The sequence below is a fragment of the Orussus abietinus genome, unplaced genomic scaffold (genome assembly GCF_000612105.2).
Source record: "Orussus abietinus isolate OABI.00-Male unplaced genomic scaffold, Oabi_2.0 scaffold34, whole genome shotgun sequence".
Taxonomy (NCBI): Eukaryota; Metazoa; Arthropoda; class Insecta; order Hymenoptera; family Orussidae; genus Orussus; species Orussus abietinus.
This window is the reverse complement of record NW_019394290.1, coordinates 755,016-777,039: the sequence shown is the minus strand read 5'-3', so window position 1 is coordinate 777,039 and position 22,024 is coordinate 755,016. Positions and strand designations below refer to the sequence as shown.

The window sequence follows — 22,024 nt, the reverse complement described above, 5'->3', positions numbered from 1 at the left end:
TTTTCTGCCCTCGCACCTGCCGAGCTCCGAGGTGGTCCCCTGACATCTGAGCGTCATCCCGCGCGACCCGAACGAGGTGGTGCACCCCGACGAGAGGGAGGAGACGGAGAGACCGCGGGGAGAGGGAGGAAAGAGAAAGAGTATATTTAGTTGAGTTGGGCTCGAGCCAAACTCATCAACGAAAATGAAATCTAGGTCTCCCGAGCGGCCTGCCTGCTCGGCTGTTCGCGACCTCTTCCTACCTTGGCTACCTCTCGTGATACGCTCGCGATATATTCGGCATATATTCCGATAAATGCGTCGCTTTATCCATCGCGCCCCTCCAAGCCGATTCGGACATTCGGCCGAATGAAAAATGACGGTACGAGGTAAAATCCTGGTTAATCTTCGAATAAAAAATCATTTCCAAGCGGCGTTGATATTTATATCTACGTCGTCCTCGTCAATTCGCAACCAAATTCGGCCGGGAAAAGATATAGCGAGGGCATAAGCAATTTCGTAGAAACGTCCACTCTTTCGCGGAGGCGGAAAGAGTCGGCCTCGGGAAGAAAAAGGCAGGGAAGCGGATGGACGAAGGAAAGTTGGCAGAGGCACGAAGTGATTTTTAGAAGAATCTCATCACCCTCGGGCTCGGGGAATCTTTGTCTCCCTATGCTCGTGGACTGCCACCGAATACACGTGGTCGGGGCAAAACGCCAGGAGCCCGTAATAATAACACGGCTCGGTTATCACCTCGCCGTATCTTCGACTTATCATAATCGCTCCCGTTTATTATTAGCTCGTTTAGACCGCGGGACGTTGGCCTCCTCGGAAACGCGGAGGGGAAATTCCGCCTTTTCCGGAAAAAATGTTTACCCACTTTCACGATAAACTGTAACGCCCCGCGTTTTGAAATTCGTTGCACCGTTTGCCTTCGCGCGAATATCTTGATGGAACGAGGGGGGCAAAATGGAATTTTTTTAATTGGAATTTCAATTTTCGGAAGCGTAATGTGCGTATTTTCGGGTCGCGTCAGATTCGAAGTACGCTCTCGATTGCGTGCCTGCGAAATTACCGAGGAGATCGACTTATTAAATAAGTTAAAAACGGAGATTACGGCCTCGGATCGATTAACAGCTGCTGCAAAGACGCACCTGGAGCTTTCGGTCGCTCGATAATTGCCCGCTGTCCTGCCGAGTAATTACCTGTTCAGCTGTGCTTCGTGAAATCTATTCGGTACGTAAAAAGGGAGAATCTCTCGCGTCGGTCGATCTTCGGGTCTCGGATTGATTTAATTAATCAAGGATTTGTCCCGAACTTCCGTTCAGTCGCTTTCCTCGCCACGGAGCTGCGACGTCGATTAATTTAAACCTTACGTAATTACGCGAGAAAAATCAATGTCTAATCGTTTCCATTCGTCCCCACCGTCAATTACGAGGAAACCAAAAATTGCCCCACTACTCGGAAATGAAAGAAAAAAAAAAAACGCATCCCATTTCGTCGACGACAAAACCCGTATTTTTTGAGCCACTGATTCATACGATTAAGGTGGGCACTTTCTACCGCATATGGCAGCTGGAAAATAAACGTGAAAAAAATATATGAGTGTACAAAAGTGCGTAATCATTCGGATATCCGAAACATGGTCGAGCAGAAAAAGAAGGAAAACGAGAGAGAAGAAAACCGAACGAGAGCCGGGGCGAGCGGAGGCTTGCGCAAGAATCCTTCTATCGAGGTGCAACGCACGCGTCTTCGCGTCCTCGAGCCTGCATACAACGCGTGTACGCGTGCGCGCATCCGTATGTGACGCAAGTGCGTGGACGAAAACGTGCACACAATCGAAGGGGGTACGTGCGGATGTACGCGCGATTCTCGGTCACGTCGGCGTCGTTGCCGAACGCATCGCGGTAACGCCGCGAAGAGGTGCGGAGACGGTACCGAGGGTACAGAGGGTACGCGCCTCGTAATGGCACGCAATGCAATCCGAAACGTTCCTTCCTACGAGAGAGAACGTTTCCCCGCTTGGGAAAGTTTATGGTAATCCGCGGAGGAAAGACAAAGACTCCGGACGAGGTCCGCCGGCCGCTTCGAGCACGGCTGCTCATCTCCGGAGGTGATTCTCGCGATATTTCCTCGCGGGCGAATCCACGAGTCAACGAATCAACGAATACCTCGAATGTCGATGAAAAAGGTAGACGATTACATGGAAGCGCCGGGAACCCCGTTTAAGCGGTCGAGAAGAGGAAGGAACGGTTCGTCGTAATTTTGGAGACTGGCAAGAAGGGACGACCATTTTTTAGCCGTAGTTCCATGAGGTGTTTCCCATCTCGTAAAATCGATATCGAATCATAAAGTCGGATCAGGAGATCGGAAGCGCCGGAGGGCGGGGCTCGCGAAGGACACGGCGGCCATCTTGGAGAACCGAGTCCTTCGTGGCGTCGCGAAAAAGGCGAACGCCGAGTATCGGCCATATACCCGTTCCTTTCCGAAAGCGGTGGGCTTCCGGCGGTCTCGTAAAATTCGACGCCCTTCGGGTGGGGGTCGTCGTCGAAAATTTGGGCGTCGTTCCTGGTCGTCGGGAAACCGGCTTCCGCGGCCGGTCTCGCGAAAAATAAAGGAAGGGGAGAGGAGGAAAAAAATGGCGCCCCCGTGGGCCGAGATCGGAAACGATTTTGGTGCCCCGGGCAGGGAAAGTAGCGACTAGCTTGACGGATGGCTCTCCTTAACCCGCTCGCTCCGCGGCGTAGCTAGGGGCTACGCCTCGGGATCGTATCGGCGAGCTCGCGGTGTGCTCGCGACATGTACGCGACATGTACGCGACGTGTACGCGACATGTACGGGAGGCGCGAGTGCGACACGTACGAGAGACGCTCAGCGAGAAAAGGGGAGAGCGCCTCCGCGGATAATCCCGTTCGCCGGCTCCCTCTGCCTCTCCCTTCCTTTTTTCTCCTTTCTTTGATCGTTCGACGCCGAGCCGGATCTTCGGCGGAGAAAGTTTCGAGATCGATTGCGCAATCGAACGGTGAATTTCGAGATGCTATCGATTGGCCCGGAAGCCCTCTCGAGAGGCCCGAGGTACGACGTCGACGACGACGGACCTTCGCGGTCGACGAGACCAGAGACGACGGAGAACTTTGAAACTCGACTTTTAATTTCTCTTCCCCCGCGGAAGAGAGTCGCCCTCTCCTCCGCGATCTCTCTTTTCTCGACTTCCCGGGTGCCGATCGCGCGACCTGGAGAGGTTCCCATTTTGGGGCGAATTCGACGAATCGGGCGGGGTCGCGTCCCTTTTTCTCAAGGCAGAGGCTCTCGGCGAGGATCTCCGAGCTCGATGGAGGTGGACGCCGGACGTTTCCGAGAAAGATCTCGGTAACTAGGAGCCTCGTCCTCGGCTTCCGAAGACGGAGACGATCCGACGACGTCGTCGGTCTCTTCCCTCCTGACCCACATACACGCGACTCGCGACACTCGCCGACCCTGAAGTCTCTTTTGAGTCGCCTGCCCCGCCTCGCTCGACTTTACTCGAAAGATCGGGTCTCCCTCGATTTTTTGAATCCTCGTTCCGCCGGTTGTCCAGATCGGGTTCTCGATTTCTGCTTTCCTGAAATTTTGGTTGCGACCCTAAGAGGATCTCGCGTCCGGTCGCGGTCTCTCGCGGCCTCTCTCGTCCTCGCCGACGAGTCACGCCGATGACTCCTCGGATTTTCGCGTTATTCGCGCGTACGCTCGCGCACCTCGAAAGCCCATTATTTTCTTGCCGGCGTTTGGGAGATCGGTCTAACGTAAGAAGCGATCGTTGTCGGCGGCCGTTGTGTCGCAATGGGAAGTCTCGGTCTTGCAACGCCGACTCGGCGCTCGTTGTTTCGCATCGGCACGCCGCCACTCGGATAGCCTAAGAGATTTACCGACCGAGGTTCTCGACGACCGTTTTGCATTTGCAACCCCACCCCCTCCCGGCCGATGCGCGAGAATAAAAAGTATCTCCCAGGGTTTAGTCCGGGAATATATTACTCGCGAGCGCGGTCCCGTTCGAGTCGATTATTGTAAAACGGTCATAACAGCCGAGCAAATTAATGGTGGCTCCCGGAGCTTTAAATTCGGCCCGCGTCAACGATACCACTGTTACCGTTGCCCGGCGGGGACGCCTGTATACAAACGGAATAATTCAACGAGCGCGATCCGTTATTTCTCCCCGTTCCTTTTTTTCCCCGGCCGAGCGCCGGGTATTTCGCATAAATCTATGAGGGTGTTATAGCCTCAACGCCGGGAAAAAAGAAGGAACGAGGGGAAAAGGAAAAAGAGGGGCTAGGCACGAACTCTCGTAAATCAGCGTCGTATGACACTCTTACCCTCGGCGAGTCCCATTCTTTCCTGCCGCTCGGCGATTTGCATGTTTCCCGGCGTTTCCGCGATACGCAACCGCGTGCGCCGTGTTGCGGAGTGCAACATAACCTAAACTCGCGGCTCGGCCGAGCGAGACGCGAAGGAAGTTTCGATAAACGAAACGGAGACGGGCCACTGCGCGCCCCGAGAGATTTCCTCGATTAAAATCGCGACCGAAATCGGCCCTACTCGTCGAGTCCCGAATCGAGTAAGGCTAAAAATCGACAAGAGGGACCAAAATGGCCGCGCAAGGACTTCGAAAAGGAAATAAGGAATCGACGCTTACTTTTAGGTCTCGCCAAAAGGAGCGGTCGGCTCGAATGTCCGGTAAGCGAGCCGCTCGGGGCGTCCGGTTCTCGGCAATTCGGACCACGACGTCGGGCACATCCTAGCCGAAAGGTGTCGCAAGTCGGCGGCAGTCCTGCCGAGATATCCCGCGCTTAGTATTTCATTGAGCGCTTTTCAGCGAAAAGTCAATGCCTCGTTACGACAGAGATTGCCTCATCGCCCGGTCTGGCGCAATCGCGTTTCCCGTATTGCGCGGCGGTCGCGAAAGCGCGGTCGGTCGGGCAGACCTCCGCGGGTACGGCGCGGCGATTACCGACTGGCCAGCGCGCGCCGCTGGTCGGTAAAGTCGACTCGAGCAGCCGCGTCGCCGCCGACGCGAGCGCCATCCGCCAGCGATGCGTCGAACCTCGTCTCGCCGAGGCACCGGCCTTGCCAAGGCTGCGGGCCGTCGAACTCTTGGCCTACTGGCATGGCGCGCTCGTGCACGTATGTCGGGGTACTCGGCGAATACCTACGCGCGCGAAATTACGTACCCGAGTACGCGTGGCGCCGAGACTCGTCGCACCTTTTCGATTCGAGCTGAATTTTCATCGCTCGGCGGAATCACGCCGACGTCATCTTTTGTAAGTTATCGATAATACCTCCGTATCGTCCAATGCCTATCGTTCAATCCCCGTTTCTCACATATTTGCATAAGGCGCGATTTCCTCGGATTTTCTCCAGAGAGATCTCTTCGGTGGAAAGACGCAAACGAGGCGTTGGTCGGTTTCGGACTCCCGGGAAATATAAAACAGCCTCGAGGAGGCGAGGAGACGCGCTCGCCGCGCTAACCTCTGAAACGGCGTCCGGCACCTGTTGGGCCGTCTTTCACCTTGGGAACGGCGGGCCCTGTTTCAGGCCGCCAAGGCGCGGCGATTAAAACGGCGCTGAAACGCCGGAGGTGTCGCGCGAAGTCGCGCAATTATTTCCCTCCCCCGGAGGCGGCTCGGAGTCGGGCCGGGAAACCACGTGGGGGCACGACGAGCTAACGGTCGCGTCCGGCAACCGCGTCAGAGGCTCGCGCTAGCGGTACTCCGGCCCGGTGCCGTTACTTGACCGACAGATCCGCTAGCGCGAACGAGCCGCTAAGCCGCGGGCCCCGTAAGCTCGCATCGTGCCCGGCATTACCATAAAGGCATAAACTAAGACCCCCTCCCCGCCGGCGCCGCGGGGGACCCGCCGATCGCGGAAATTAATCGCGATCGCTGCCTCCGCGCGGAGTAAATTGCACCTTTTTCGAAGACCCCGATCGCCGATCGCCTCCTTAAACGCGGAAGTCACCGTTTCCCCGACCGGGACCGATCTCGGGATCCCCCCGACCAAGGCCGTTGGACGCCACGATGGACAATGGCCGGTCGACGACTCGCGTCCCCGACGACGAGACCGTTTCTAACGGTCGGAGTGCTCGGGGACCGCGAGGTTTCCGAGGGTCGGAATCGTTGCTCTTGGGTAGGCCGGGATTCGCGAAAAAAATGGACACACATCGCAGCGTACTTCTGGCGGTACCTGTTCCGGTGATCGGCGGGGTCGGCAGCTGGGAACTGCTGATATCCGGGGGCTGGGCCGGCTGCTGCGGCTGTTGCTGCTGTTGCTGCTGCTGGGGCTGCTGATTCTGGGGACTACTCGAGGGCACCACGGCGCCCGGGCTGCCCGCGCCTTCCGCCATGTCTCGCGGAAATCCGAAATCGAAGATTTCGATGTTCCTGACCCTCGGTCATGCGCCACTTCCTGCTACAACCGCGACATCACCTCCCCCGACCCGGCGCGCCCGACATCGACCAGGTTGGGCCCGATTATCGACTCGAGGATTCCCTGCCCGAGCTTTCGAGGGACCCGAGATCGCGCCGATCGTGATCGTCCTCCCGATGTATCATAAGGGGCCGAATAACTGCCCGAACGTCGCGGTTTGTCCGCCGATCGCGGAGACGCGACGATTCGGCCCGATTCCGCCCAAATTGCGTAAACTAGCGGTCTATAAACTTCGGGGTTAATTCAGGTCGATTTTCCGCGAATCACAGGGCATGGTCTTCCGAAAGGGCGAGTGGCTGCCGAGCCTCGAAATCGATATCAAGGCCATGGTTCCTTGGCCGATCGGAGCCTGTGGGCGATCATCGGTTCTCCAGTTTTGATGCGATGGCCGAGTCCGGTTCTCTCCGATCGATTGGAGCTTCCGCTGGGAAAATTCTCGCCCCCCGAAAACCGAGTTCCCTCGAGCTCGCCCTGAAAGGTTTTGGAATTTTCGTGACGGGAAATTGGCCGTTCCGGGACCTGGGAACGCGAAAAGGTCCGAGAGGGGTTCTTTCAAAAATTCTTCGACCGGCAGGTTCCGTGCACCGGGCATCGGTTCGATAATTTTATAATTTCTTGATTATGCCGGGCACCTCATCGCTGAGTAAATAATTTCTTTTTAAATCTCTGACAAGTAGGACGATACGATAGGTAAATGGATTTGCCTATATTTCCTGTAAATGTCTCGATTGGAGTGAAATCGATTGAATCGAAATTCAATTTGGTCGTGACTCGAGGGACTACTGTCCGTCATCCGAAGAAACTGGATGCCGACCTTAGGCTTTTTCCGAACCTCGGCCCTTGGGCGTTAGGGTGAAAGAAGCGCGACCAGGTTACAGAGTCAATGGGTCACTGGGGCTTGTTTATCGTATCAAAGCCCCGGGGGTGAACTTCTAGCCATCTTTGGGGTGAAGCAAAGACGCCGCCCTCTGCACTCCGAATCGGATTATGCGATCATTTTGGACGAGTCTCCTCACAGATCCCCCAGCGATTAAGGATGATGATTTTATCGCTCTACCGTTCCTCTTGTTTTAAAAATACGGACGATCCGATTTCTGATGTCACGGTTCTGGGAGTTTTCCCTGCGCGTTAAAAAAGATCGAAATCAGCAATTCCGGCCAACTTGCACCAGAAATCTATTTAGAAGAAGCGCAGGCATCGTTCGTTCCTCGTTTAACCTCCATTCCAGTAAACGCGAGCGTTTTGCCCGCGCCACCCTTATCTCGAATCTGCGAGCGGAAATGACTCGAATGGAATAGTCGATACCCCGGTAAAACCAGAACGAGACCACCCTGGGAAAGGGAAACCGAGATGCATCACCCCGAGGCAGAGACTCGCCGTACCGTCCGCGACGACACCCTCTCCTTCGAGCGGAGCATCCCTGGAGGTCCTCGAGCCCAGCTTCAAGGTTCCAAGCCTCGAAGGCGACACGTGACGAACTTGAAAACGATATCGAGCACCGGTCCGAAGAGACGGGGTCCTAGAGTGACGTCGTCAACGGCGAGGGACGAATCGCCCCGGAGAGGAGGCACGTGCCCCGCGACCTCGGATCTCGCACCCCTGGAGGCCCTGGAAGGGCTCCCGAAGCCACCCTGTCAGCCTCGAAGCGACAGGGATTTTTTCTTTCCGACCATTCCCCGCCGATGACACCGCGCGGGGGCGGTCGAGGAAGACGTCGAGGTAGACGAGGTTGTCGCGAAACTACACCGGGGAACCCGAGGGAACGCGGACCGCGCAAGGGGTGGTTTTGCCGATCAATCGAACTCACTGAAACTCTCGCGGATTCGCGCCCTCGACGCGGCCGACTCGCTCCGTCTCGCCCTGAGACCCTACCCCAAGCTGGCCGCGAATACTCGGGACCTATTCCGCGGATCTCCAGGCCTCTCGGAACTGACGTTTCGTTTCGGTGGTGCACTTATGGGGAACGTCGGCGAACTTAGGGGTTTCGCCACCAGATGGTAGCCCGGGACGCCCGCGTCCCGACGCCCCCAGGCTCGGTTACACTAGGCTGGCGGAGGGGCGCATGACTCTACCCCCGGACGAGTCCGGGGCTGGTCGTAGCCGTACTTTCGACCGAGCTTCGGGGTTGACTCTCTGGCGAGCTTTAAGGGATGGAGCCGAAGGCTCGATTGATTGTCTGCGATGGGCTCGATCGCGTTCCTTCCTTTATCCAATTAATCGTGCGATTATCCGGGCGAACGAGGACGTTGATATCCCGAGTAGCGAGTAATTAAATCTGTATATATATATATATATGTATCGTATATTTTGGGACGTACAGAGATCGGGGAAGGCGTACATCCGTGCCAGGGGAGGCGATAAGAGGCGCTCGATTAACAACCGGGGATATTACGTGCACGTACCCGGGATCACGGCCGGGCGCGCGAACCGTTGACGAGTCGATACTCGAGCGGCGACAGAGAGGCTGCGAAGCAGAAAGCGAGAGTACTTCTCTGGGTCGAAATCTCCTTCTCGGCCTTGAGTCTCTCGAGCGAAATAAAAACCAAAACGTGCCCGACCGAAATCCATTCCTGCCCCAAAAATTCAATCCCTTGAAAGTCCAAAACAACCTCTAGCCGAATCCAACCTTCTTCGTCGACCGGATTTTAACGGCAGTTTCAGATAAAAATCGTCCGAAAATTCGGTTAACTCGAAAATCACCTGAAAAAAATTGCGCTCGCCTTCGTAAGATAATTTTAATACATTCAAATGGTACAAGCACGTGGTACCAGTTTCAATGCCAAACTCGACCGATTGCGTCGGGCTCTTCTCGGTCCGGTCGATTACAAAATCCGGTGCCCTCGTTCGGGCCCGGCCTTTTCGAAAAAAGCTCGTCTCCGCTCCGGGTTTGAACCGCGAGTGACGTAGCCGCGTCACGTGCACTCGATAGTCGAGCTCACTCGGCGTGACGTCAAACCTCGCGAGCGTAACCCGGCCCTCGCTCGCTTTCCGTGCATGCGCCGTGGCGGGCGAAAGCTCGTACTCCTTCGATCGGGGAGAACCCGGCACCCTCGGCCACGCCGTGCTCGGAAAAAGCTCTACGCTGCTTCGGGGCCCGCGGGGGGGACATTCAAAAAGAGCTCTCGTCGATGCCGTCGTAGCACGCCTGCGCGTTGCGCGCCCTCCCACCCGTTTATTCCGCCTAACCGCATTAATGCCATTGCCTGACCTTACGGCACGGCGATCACTGGGAAAGACGTAGCCCGACGTACTCTCGAGACTCTTTTCGAATCGTCGCCGACCCCCGATCCGCCGAGTTCGATCGACTCCAAATCGGCGACGATCGAACCCAAGGGTGGCTCCCATCCGCGAATCGAGCCGGAAAGGCCACATGCGGTAATTAGGGGTCATCGAGGCGGGATGATTAATTCCAGCTCGATCCGGAGTAGAAAAGGACACGTCCTTTTCGGCCGAGTCGCTCCTCCTCGGCGGGCTCGTCAAAGCCGGGCCTCGGGCGACTCGCAGGGAATTGGCCGATTCCTTCTTAGCGAGAGAGCCGGTCGCGGCGTTTTCGATACGGTACTCGTAACTGTACTTCCCGGATGCGCGTACGGCATACTCGAGAAAGCCGCGAGACTCCCCGGGGTAGGGGGATTCGCCGATGTAAGAGGCGGATGTGAAAGTGCCGAAATCGCGGCCCGCAGGTGGACCGGCAGGAGAAACGGGGAGAAAGCAAAAAGGAAAGGACGAAGGGCGAGTCAAATGGGACTTCCTAGGTCGGTCCAGGTTTTCACGGAACTCCCGAATTTCGGGATCCGTTATTGTCGCGATACGGGACTACGATCTACGAGGAGCACTCCTGGGTACCCTTGGGTGCACCTTCGGCCAGGACGGACGGATAGCGGGGTGCCTCTCCGATCGCGAGTGCGGCTACGTGGATCGTAAAAAGCGAGGAGCGGAGGGGATACCCTCTTTGCCGGGCGGGATACCTGGACGGAAAATGGCGTAATATGGATACGCGGTCGTCTCCGTGCCAAGGTGGAATTAATCCTAGCTATCCGAGAGCGCGTCGAACCTTCGACTAAAAGTGGCCAAAGGGCCGATTCCTCTCCGGCACCGACCGCGTCGACGACGCCGATCTCCGTGGACCCCGGTAAACGGGATTCCGATCGAGGCCCGGCGTTACCTCCGTCCCCTCGTCCTCGCCAAGACAAACGGATAGCGGTGTTCCTCTCTAAGTGCGTGGCCGCGGATCACGTAATGTAGGCTCGCCGGCAGGAGTACCGCAAGGTACCGGTTACGTCACGGTTCCTGTTTCTTTCCCGGCTAAGCGCCTGGGAGACTCGCCGCCCAGTGGGGATGGAAGGCGAGGAGGTCGACCCCTCGGAGGGAGGGAAAGGAAAGGAGAGGAACCGACGGCCTCCGTCGAAGGAGCATCCGAGGAAACTCTGGGTCACCCGGTCGCCCCCGTCTTCCCCTGGACGCGAGGGTCCAGGGTGCCGCGAAAGCGGCGGCGAAACTTTGGACCCTCGACCGAAGGTGTCCTTGTCGCTCGCCCGGGGACGGAGATATCTATCCGCGATGCCGGATGTCCGCTTTCGGATTTTTTTCCCTCGTTTATATTACTTTCCATCGGATGACGTCCGAGTACTCGCGGAAATCCCGGAATTGGTTGAGACGTCTCGTTCCAACGATAAGACCTCGGCGTGGGGAAAAAAAATTTGAAAGTATTTCGAGGTGTACGCGGTATCGCTTCCAGGTTTGGAAAAGCCGTTCGCCAGGTGAGGAAGCGAGGGAGATAAAAAGCTCGGATGGGAAGCGCGAAAAGAGGGAGGTGGAAGGGTGCGAAACGCGCGGCCCGATTCCGGCCGCGGTGTCGCGGGAGTTCGGAATCCCACGTACGGTAACCGCATACTTGGCATTACGGGATGCACCCGTAACGAACGCGGGGAAAAGAGGCGATAATAATGCATAGCGGTAAAGCGGCAGGACTGGTGCAATATCGGCCATCGTGGCGGGGACGCGCGTCCGGGTTCGGGGCCGAACCGACGACGCGACCGTTCGCGACTTTTCCAATCCACGACCACTAGGTGCGAGATGTCCAAGAATCGGGGAAATCGTCCACCGGGTGGTTGCACTTGCGGTTCCCTAAATTTTCAATTTTATTAAAAAGGTCCAGCCCTCTCACAATTCAGAGGCGAACCGTCCCATTTCTCCTCGGTGGAATTTCCAATTTTCGCTGACGAAGTTTCGGCAACCGTCAGGATTTCGGCTCGGGAGGATGCGCCGTCGTGGCCGAGAGCGAGTCGTTCGGTCGATAAGCGGGAGCGAGCGATAAATCCTGCCGACAGCCGACGGTTTACAGTTACGCGATCCCGGACTCTCCGACCGGGAGAAACGCGAAGGAAGCCTCGTTATCCGGCCCTAAGAACGTCGGGGATCGACGACACCGACCGGTGGTCCTCGCTGCTTTCGCCAAATCCATTTCGCGAAGTGGCCCTCGCGGGCCGCGAAAAATCGCGCCTTCGAGGGAAACGCCGGGCTCTCTCGGCGACTCCACCTTGACCGCAACGGAGGTTTTCTGAATTACGTCAGCCCGGTTCACCGGTCTCGAGTGCGTTCATCCGTGACACTTCCTACGCCTATCGTCTCGTGAATCATAACCTGGCCGTGAACCCTCTACTCCGCGAATCCCTCCGCTTTGCGTCGCGGACGCGAAACCACGGCGCGATGGCGGAATTTATCTCAAAAAGGATTTGAGCCGTCGAAAATGTACAAACTACGACATTCCGCGTGGTCGTCGGGGAAATTCAATTTTAATTAATTCCTGAAGTTCGGGCTTTTAATGGAACCTCTGGTAAGGGTCGCGAGGGCTCTCCCTCGCTTCCTTGAGAAGAAAAATCGCACTTCCGGCACCTGGAGGCGCGTGGTCGGGAAATGTATTTATCACTCGTCAACCTGCAGGCTTTATTGCGAGTTCCCCGTATTTATCATCCGGCAATCCCATTCCGGTGATTCCACGGTCCTGATCCGGGGTTAACGTTTTCGACCAAGGACCCGAGGTCAAGAACCTGGGCGAAACCGTAGGCCTCACCTAGAAGTAACTCGTTCCGGGGCCTATCCGGCGGGCCGATCTCTCCTTTCGCTTTCGAGGGTGAAAAATCGACGGAGTCCTTGTCGAAAAGGAAGGCTCGCGTGAAATTCCCTCGTGAAAGATCGCGGCGGCCCGATTATTCCGGATATCTCCCCCCGCGGGTTTTCGGCGAGTAAGCGCCCACGAAAGCCCTCGCTTTTCTACGTCGCGAAAAATTCCCCGTTAAAAAAAATGACGGTAGAGAAAATAACGATCTCGCTCGTAGGTCGATGATTTTCGAGTCTACGATTCGGCTCGATCCCGCTCCGACTCGTGCGGCCATTCGGAGTCATGTATATTTCGACATTCCGTCGACGAGTGGGTATCAACCTCTGGCGGTCAACGCTCCTTGCTAGTCCGATCTTCGGAATGCTGATCTAACAGTTTTACGTTTAACAGCTGGCACCTCGACGAATCGTACTTACGCAAGTCGCGCGCCGGTACGTTCATTCTCCCCGCCTTTTTATTCCTAAAATATTCCCGACGAGATGAAGAGAACCCGACCCTGCAGCGAATATCCAGGGTTGACCGTCTCACGAGTCCGACTTTAATCCAAGGTTGCGGATTTCTTCTCCGAACGAGCACAACGTGCCGAGAAAAAAATATTCCCCCGAGCAAAGCCTAAAGCGGAATATTTTATAATAAATTCCGACCGGAAGAACGAGGTCCGGCGTTCGGCGCGCTTTGGTTCCCGCGGCCTTGCTAACCTTGACCATCCGCACTCTCCGGCCTCTCCCAGGGCTCTATCTCCTCCCGGATGCCAATTTCTAGTTCGTCAAAATGCCCGTCAATTCCCAAGTGCATTTATTCCTGCGTTTTGACAGTTATGAAAAAAATCGTCGAAATATTTGAGCGCCGCCGTTCCGCGCCCGCCACCTTTCCCACACGTTCGGGTCCTTTCTCCGGAGGAATGGACTTCTAATCCGATGAAAGGGCCGATTGTGTCGGCCCTTCGGTCAAAGGAGAGGGCCGTTCCGTGAAGAGGCTAGGAGCGAAGATCCACGGCTGGAATTGGTTACGAGGTAAGGTGGTTTGACCGGGTAGACACACACCGTTCGCCACGTGGTCGGTCAGGGTCGTCGACCTGGGTAGCCCTTACCTAAAGTCCGAGGCGACTCGTCTCTCGGCGTAACGCGAGTACGCAGTCAAGGCGAGGGATTTCTTGACTCTAGCCGACTCGGACCGATGGTCCGGTCCGACAGGGTCCGAGTTGGGCCTGGGCCGAAGGCCTTTCGGAGATGGACCAGCGGCCCGTGAAGGAGGGACGAGAAATATCCACCTTATTTCCCGACCTCGACTTTCCCCGCGTCCATGTCACGGTTAACGACTAAATGGTCGTTCTTCCGACTACGGAATATTTTTTGAGAAAGATAACGAGAGCCGAGGAATATCCACCTTATTTTTCTACCTCCGCGTCACGGTTAACGACCAGATGGTGATTCTCCGGCTACGGAATATTTTTTAGGAACGATAACGCGTGCATCGGCGACGCGAGAAATCTCGCCCGAGAGCGATTCTCTCGCCTCGATCCGGATTTTGACTGCAACTCGAGGTTCGCTCGTCCAGACGTTTTTCCGTCCCTTCTTTCACGGTGCATCGGCTCCGCCGCGGCGTCCATTCGGCCTGCCTTTTTCCTCTCACCTGTCCCTCGGCGGACCGGGGTGCACGCGGAAGCGAGAATTTGCCCGAAGTCGTTAAACCGCGTCCGAATCCTCTCGGAAGAAAATCGTCCCAGCGCGGGGAAAAACTCCCCGACAAAATGGAGGGAGGGAGGAGGACGTTTTGCATCGCGTCGATTCGAGCGCGATGTAACGGTCCACCATCCTCCGGCATGCCCAAATGAAGTATTAACGCGATAATGGCGCGCGGAGGTCTCCACTGGGAGGAGGGCAGCCATCTTGGAGAACCGCGAAGAAGCCGATCAAAACATAAAAAATGTAAAAGATACGAAAAACATCGAAATAACCAACTCGTTCGAATCCGATTGTCCCGATTCAACGACGGAAATTCATCCCTGTTTCCCCCGTCGACCCGATTTCGAGTAAATCTAAAAATCTGCGGAAAGTCGGAGGGATGGAGTCGAAACTCCGGGAAGGAAGTTCGCGAGTCCGAAAGAACCCCCAGGGCCGAAGCGATAGCGCCAGTTCGATCTCGCGGCAAACGGAGTATTAACGCGATTCCGCGACGAAAAAGGGAAATAACGGCGGTCTAAGGCTAGAGGCAGGAGGGCAGCGATGTCGGCTCGCCGGTAGGGAGCGTTTACGAGCCGGGAGGAGGATGGATAGCTTTCAGCCAGCGAGAATGGACAACGCGGGCAGCACCTGCGGTCGACGACCTCCGGGCTCGAGCTATCGAATGCCGAGCCGACCGGAGAGGGAAAGAGGGAGAAAGAGGAGGAGAGACGGAGCGGGAGAGAGGGGCCGACGATGTCGCCGATACCGGAATGTCGTCGACCGATCGAAAACGCCGGAAGTGCCGGGCCATAGCGTCGAAAAGTGCATCCAACGCCCCCCCGGCCGAGCAAAAAGCCACCCTCTTGCTTGAAACGAGATTCCGTGTCCGACAGGGGACTCCCTTGAACCCGGTGACCCCATGGGGGTGCGAGGCACTTAGCGCCCGGAGGGGTGGCCGGATGGTTTGACTCTTTGCGGTCGAGGGAAGAAACGGAGACTCTTTCGGCTAATTATTTCCCGTTTAATTTTCAAATCTAATATTAGCTGTAGGAATTGAAATCGACAGAATCCGGGTGAAAATTAATTGCCTCCAATGGATCCACGATTCGGGGAGGCTGGACCTCTTGCGGAGGTTCTCGGTGGTGGGACGTCTTCCTCCCTCCGCGCCCGCGGCTTCAATGAGCGTCTTCCCGATAAACGGCATATTCGCCCCCCGGGAGGCCGCGGAGGTGGAGGACGCGGAGAGGTTGGGTCATCCGGCGAGACGGAGGGGAGCCTCACGGCGGAGGACGAGGAAACGAGAGGAGCCGAGTAAGAAACAGCTGGTAGGTTGAACGAGCCGAGAGAACGGGAGTTCAATGACTGAGAGGAGCGAGGGTCCCGAGGTGGCCGTCGTTCTCGCCGTCCTCGACGGCGTCCTCGTCGAAGAGCTCGTCGGTTGGGTCCTTCCCGGGCCCGGGAAGAGAAATACCGGAAGCGGGAGAATTACGAAATTCAACCGGAGGCGCCGCGTAAACGGAGGTCCCGAATCGTTTCCACACGGGGTGACTCGGAAATTCGAAATTGAAAATTCCAGAGTCCCCGGCTCTTTGTAGGGGTCGAAAAATGTTCTTTCTTTGGGGTTCCGAGGATCTCGAAAAGGCGTTCTCGCCCCCCACTCGCCGCGGAAATGGTATCATTGGATTACCGCGCAGTTGCGGTCCCGTTGGGTCTCCTGGGGGGAAAATCGGATGCGGAACGTAATCGCGTTGCGCGAGCAGGCGCACGTGTAAACGGGGCGCGTCTTCGGCTCGGGAAGAGGGACGGCGCTAATTAGCGGCAAATTAGCGGTTTAGATCCGAGGATTTTCACCTAATTGACACCGTTGCGAGCCTAACGGCCGTCCCGCACGAATCGCCGCTGCACGGTTCGCGTCTTCCCCGGGAAAATTAATCCGCCAGGCCGGTCGACGGCCTTCCGAAATGGTACCGAGTCGTCGGAGACGTTGGAAACATAGAGTCTTTGTACATACATATACTAAGAAATCCTTATAATTGAAGTTTTCCAGCCACCCGAAGGAATCAAAAATTGAGGATGACTCCAGCGGCCCTTCTCTTCTCTTTTCTTTTTTTTCCTCTCCCCTCGGTGTCGGCCCTTCTCGAATTCCAAGGCGGGGAACGATCGAGAAACCCTCGTGGGCCGTATCCCCGATTTATGCCTCGTCGTAAAAGCGGGAATGTCGAGGGAAGTCGTCGTCGGTTTTCGGCGACGGGCCTTAGGCCCATCCGAGGCGAGGATCGTGGACAGGCCCTTAGCGAGCCGCGATACGGTTATAACGGGACTCCCCCTCGTAATTTGGGTATTTTCTTGAGAGACTTCCGGCACGAGGCATGAGTCGAGTCTGGCCCCTGGAGAGAAAGGGTACTCCGTGGTTTGCTCCTCGGATTGATTTCGAGCCTCCTTTATTCGCGTCTTTACGGCTTTTCCGTCCCCCGGTCTGTATTTATCGACTAAAACGACGACTCGTTTAAAGGCGAGGCTCGGAAATTATGTACCGGACTGGGCCGTCGTGCCTCGGCGCCTCCGAGCGTTTGTTTTTGAATTTCGAAATAGTCCGCCCTTAAAAAAATTCCGAAAACGAAATAGGAATTTTTTTTCTAGAAAAAGGAATTTATTTGGGCATTTATTCCCACGTGATCTACAGCCCTCCGAGCGGGACAGGTTACTCGAAATCGACGGCATAATTAATTTCTTCGTTTAATGGTCTCCGAGGGGGTTGTCCCTACCTCGTCTTCTCGAGAGTCCCAAATCGGGTCGAATCGTCCACGTCTCTTCCGAAATTTCGGTTGTTCGGGTCGAACGGAGCCAGGTGAAAATTTGATTTCACGCATCGGGAGAGAAATACGTCTCGAAATATTTAGCGTTAACCGGGTACATACAGGAAGCGAGGTCGGGACTTTCGACGCGACCGCATCGCGCAGTCGACTCGTAAGAGAGAACTTGGAAGTCTCATCTCGAGGCGAGTACATATTTGCCTAGCGCGACGGGGAAAACGCGGTTAACCTTAGGATCTCCGACGAGGGAAAGAGACGGACCGAGCACCCGCTGGTGAATAACGCCGAAGAGTCGTAAGCACATACGAGCCGACTGTCCAGGCATCGCGTATAAGGTTACGCGGGGTCACTACGAGGTATCTCACGCCACATCTCCATTCCAGGCAGCGTGGAGGACGTCGACGACGTCCTCGACGTCCAGAATGTCCACGACATCCCTGGACGTGGTCGCCGCGCTCGATGGGACCGCCAGAACCTATCCTCCAAAGGTCTCGACCTTCCCATCCGTCCAACCTTGCAACCGCGTCGACGTAAAAAATGACGAACCCCTAATCGACGTTCCGACATATCGTAAATGAAAAAAAAAATCTCCCCAGAGTGCGGGCAACCTCTGGAGTCGAATTCCCCGAGTCCAAAAAGTCTCTTTAAATTCCCCGAAACGGTCGCATCTTGCGCGATGACTCGACTCTCCAGGAATAACTCGATTCGGTATTCATGAATCACCGGGTATTCCGGTCCACGTACTTAACCGAATTAATTAAGGCCCCGACTCTCGGGTCTTTGACGGACTGCTTGAAATCGATTCAGGAGGAATGCGGAAGAATCGCAGGAGGAGAAAAAATGGAAGAAGCCGAATTTCCAGGGATTTCGAGGGAGCGGGCGGGGTAACCGCGGCTTTATCGGTGCAGAGGGAGGAGATGGGCCTCGTAATGGGTCCATAGGGCCGGGGGTCGGGGAGCGTGCCTCGGGACCTTCACGGTCCCCGGTTCTAACACCGGTAACCATGTAGTACCTACGGAAGGGGCCCACACTCGCGGCCGGGACCGCCGTGGTGCGTTCACGTACACGGGCCCCGGCTATGTGCCGCGTGCGTGGGCACGTATGCGTTATGTACACGCGGCCAAGTATGTAGGTACGCCTCGAAGGCGGGGTCGTCGACCCGGCTTTTGTTCGTGGCCGAACCGGCGAACGCGCAGCGTGCCGAGGGGCCCACGGGCCCAAAACCGGCGCGCCCGGTTCGGGACCGGCCAGGGACCGAACTCACTCGGTCGGGTAATCGATCGTAACGTTCCAAGGTCTTTGCCACCTGCCGCGCTTCCGACTTCGGGAGAATCCACTTTGGGACCTTACCAGGGAAGGGCCCCGAGAGCTCGGGTCGAGGAACGGGCCCGATGTGTTTTTTTTACCCGATTACTCGAAATTCTACTCTCGACGGTCCGTGATTCTCCTCTCGGGGAACGGAAAACATCCGAGGGGTCGAACGACCGAGGAAGGGAAGCGGAGATACTCCGAGAAAGGCTTTTCTAAATTTTGGGAAAGCAATTTTCTAAGGTATATTCCGGAGGAATTCCTGCTTTAAAGAACATTGGGCAGGTAATCGGGCCTGACAGGGTCATTGACACCTGCTGACTTCGGGGGAATCTATTTTGGGATTCTACCGAAGTGCCTCGTTTGCATTCGAGGGCGCTAGGCGGGCCTTAGTATTTATTCTAATTGCGCTTATGAAATCTGACGTATGATTTTTATTATAAACGAAGGGGAGAGACGCGTGCTCGGAAATTGTTCCATGATTTGTTGGGCGAGTTGGAATGATTTTCGAATTTTTTTTTTTTATCGAGCGTCGTAATGGAGTTCCGAGAATGAGGCATTTTACGGGGAATGCGGCTCTTCCGGGCTTAGGGGTTTCGGAAAATTTAAGCATTAAGGTAGGTTATCGATCCTCGTGATTCAAGGTCAATGACACCTGCCGCGCTTCCGACTCCCGGAGAATCTACTTTGGGATTCTACCAAAGCGCCTCACGCCCCGTCTCTCGCGTTAACGAGGATAAACGGAGGACCCGGTTTACGGCCGATCGTTCGTTTCGCGCCAATTTTTTTTCGTAAACCGTGGTTTCAAAAAATCTCTAAACATACCGTTCACCTTCGAAAATTCTTAATAATTTTTTATTCGCTTATTCCTTTTACACCCTTACCCCCATTTATTCTAATAAATAAATTACTTCGTCGAGGAATCGGTCGCAGCGATTCTAGGTCTCGGTCACCTGGGGCACTTCCGACTTCGGGAGAATCTACTTAGAGATCCTACTTTTCACCGTTACGCCTCCCGCCTTCCAAGAGAATTAACCCGGGCATTCCAAATTATCGGATTTGACGATAGAAATCATCTTCTTCCAGTCATCGAGTCACGTGACGGCGCTTACGCGTCCGAAACTCCTGAAAATCGATTCCCTGTCAAATCCCTCGAAATTCTCAAGAGCGACCTTAACCTTGGTCGTCGAAATAATCTTCGAGTCATCGACATCGCCGTTCCTTTTCGCGATTTCTCTCTTTTCTACGTAACGTGAGGTCACGAGGGGGATCGGGATCGTCGACTCGCCGTCAAACTATCACGGCTGCTCGGAATAAAAAAAGATGATCCCAATGATCCGGCGCGCATGACCGCATCGCAGAGGCCCACGTGTCGATGCACGCGACCGACTCGTACCTCGTGTACCGCCGATGCGTTTCCGACCTCCGGTGACCCTGCACTGCTCACGTGCGACAGGGGGCATTTCGGAAAAGACATTCCTAGGATTAAAAGATATCATCCCTCGCCCAAAAGAGCGGCTAAAAAAAATTCCTACCGAAGCGCATTGTGCATAAAAAGAAGAGAGGGCGACTCACCTCTAATGGTGCTAGGCATGATGTCCGAATGTCATATCCTGGTATCCAAAGAGTTCCGCACCACCCGCCGACACTCGGCAATCTTCCGAAGGAGCACACTGCACTATCTCTCCTTGTCTCTTGGAAAATTCGAGCACCTCTTCCCTGGCCGTCCCTCGGTGCGATATTCGACGTACGAATCGATATATTAGAAAACGAATACTAGCATCTCAGTCCCCGTATCCGCGTCGTGTCGAGTCAACGACGCAACCGCCGAGTGCACTTCCACCGCATTTTGCATCACTGACCTCCGCGGTTCGTTCTCGCGCACTTTTCATTAATTATCCTCGTCGAGGTACTCGTCATCGATCCTGCCGCCGTTCGCCCTCGGAACCGAGAAACACGAGAGTTCCGCTCGACCACCCTTGTTCCACCTTTTCGGGGTATTTTCCCCCTGCACCCCGGCACTCGGAACTCCTTTAAACACCCGACCAACGTTCCCCGGGACGACCTCCCTCCAAGTGTCGTTGAACGATCGTTAATCGATGCTTGCGCCGTCTTTCTTTGCCCGAACGACCCCGCGACCCCTCGCGACCGCTGAAATGTCCTCTGGAATTTTTCGTCGACGTCACTCGGTTAACCGGCGTCCTCGGAACCGGACGCTTCTGCTCGCGAGTGTCCTTTGTCGATCCCGGCCGAGCTTTCCTGGCGCAATCGCTCGCTGGATTTCGTTAAACGGGAGCAAGTCGACGGGAAAGCTCGGGTCGTGCCCGCCGTTTAACGGCTATCCGTCCCGGACGGACACGCGGGTGCGAATTTCGCGACGGATCGCGCGGGTGACTTCCGCGTGCTCGATCGATCGGTCCTTCGGGATCAAACGGCGTATCGGGTTCGGAGGTCCGATGGTGGTGGTCGGTGAGTGACTCTACCGGCTCACGGTACAGAGATCCACAGGTGCTCGTACCGGCGTATACCCCTCCCCCTTGCCCCTTGCCCCCTCCACGGCACCCACCGTTCCCCACCACACTCCGAAACGCCGTGTACGCACTTCGTCCTACGTGCACATGCGTTCTCCTTCCTCCCTCCACCGCGGTCGACACCCTCTTCGTCTTGACCGCCGTTTAACGGGGTACGGACCCTCGTCCTTCGTTTAACGCTTCCGTGCCCGATCCGGCCCTTTTTGAATTCCGAGGGATTGACTCTAAACCCGTCGACGTCGATCTGCAGCATTTCCGGGTTGTGGGAAAATTATTTTTTTAGAGCAGGAGCGGTTCTACTTCCAGCAATTTTTTGGCCATTTATGGCGGATTTTCGGGATTTTCCAAGAGCCCGATCGATGGAAGACGACCCGAGATGACGGGGATGCTGCCAGGCGCCAGTGGCCGAGATCGGCAGGATGGAGGACCAATCTATTTTCAGGTCGAGTGTCAAGGATAGCTCGGCAACAATTAGATTAATTGGCGCCACGACGAGTTGCCGGTCGTCGTTCGAATTCCTGTCGTTCCTGTTAGCTCGAACCGGGCGCGGAGCGGCTCGTTTCTCTCGTTTAAATAATTCACGGCAACAAAGCCTTGGTGGGTAAGTCTTCGCTTTCGTTTCCCGGCGGCTCGTCTCTCTTCTGAAAGCAGAGAAAAAAAATGGAAAGGTCGAAAGAGTCCTTTGATAATAATTTCGCGATTCTTGCCCGCGAAAATGATTGGGTTAATCGTTGGTCGTTGGATCGTTGCGTTAAAGTTGGAAATTAAATTCGGTGGCGTTTAGGGATTTTCTTTTCCCGGGCGGAGAATTTCAAGAAACACGGACCGTTTCTCCAATCCCGAGGGACTCGATCGGTGGGACGGTCGTCGACGTCTCCGCGACCGGTTCTATTTCCAACGGGAATTTATGCATCTTGGAACGGCGTTTAAAGATTTTATAATTCACGAGGAACGTGGGTGGCAGCAAGGCTGAACCATCGGATGTCAATGTCACTCGTCAGGGGGTCGGTGCACGGTAAATTATTCATTTGTGCAGTTAAAAATCTCGATGTAAATGCAAAGACGCCTCGAGAATTATCCTGCCGAAAAGTCCGCCCGTCATTTTTCCCTCCGCTTATCTTCGGAATTCTAGTTAGCGAGGGCGAAAGA

At 55.6% G+C, this 22,024-nt stretch overlaps 1 protein-coding gene across 1 annotated transcript in view; it reads right to left on the bottom strand.

The window, feature by feature from the left end:
* LOC105696218 (probable nuclear hormone receptor HR3) overlaps positions 1-6,355 on the bottom strand; it is a 49,232-nt gene extending 42,877 nt beyond the window's left edge. The window contains exon 1 of the mRNA XM_023434983.1: positions 6,196-6,355. Within this exon, the coding sequence (XP_023290751.1) occupies positions 6,196-6,355 (160 nt within the window). The remainder of the gene's footprint in view (positions 1-6,195) is intronic.
* Positions 6,356-22,024: the final 15,669 nt, after the last annotated feature.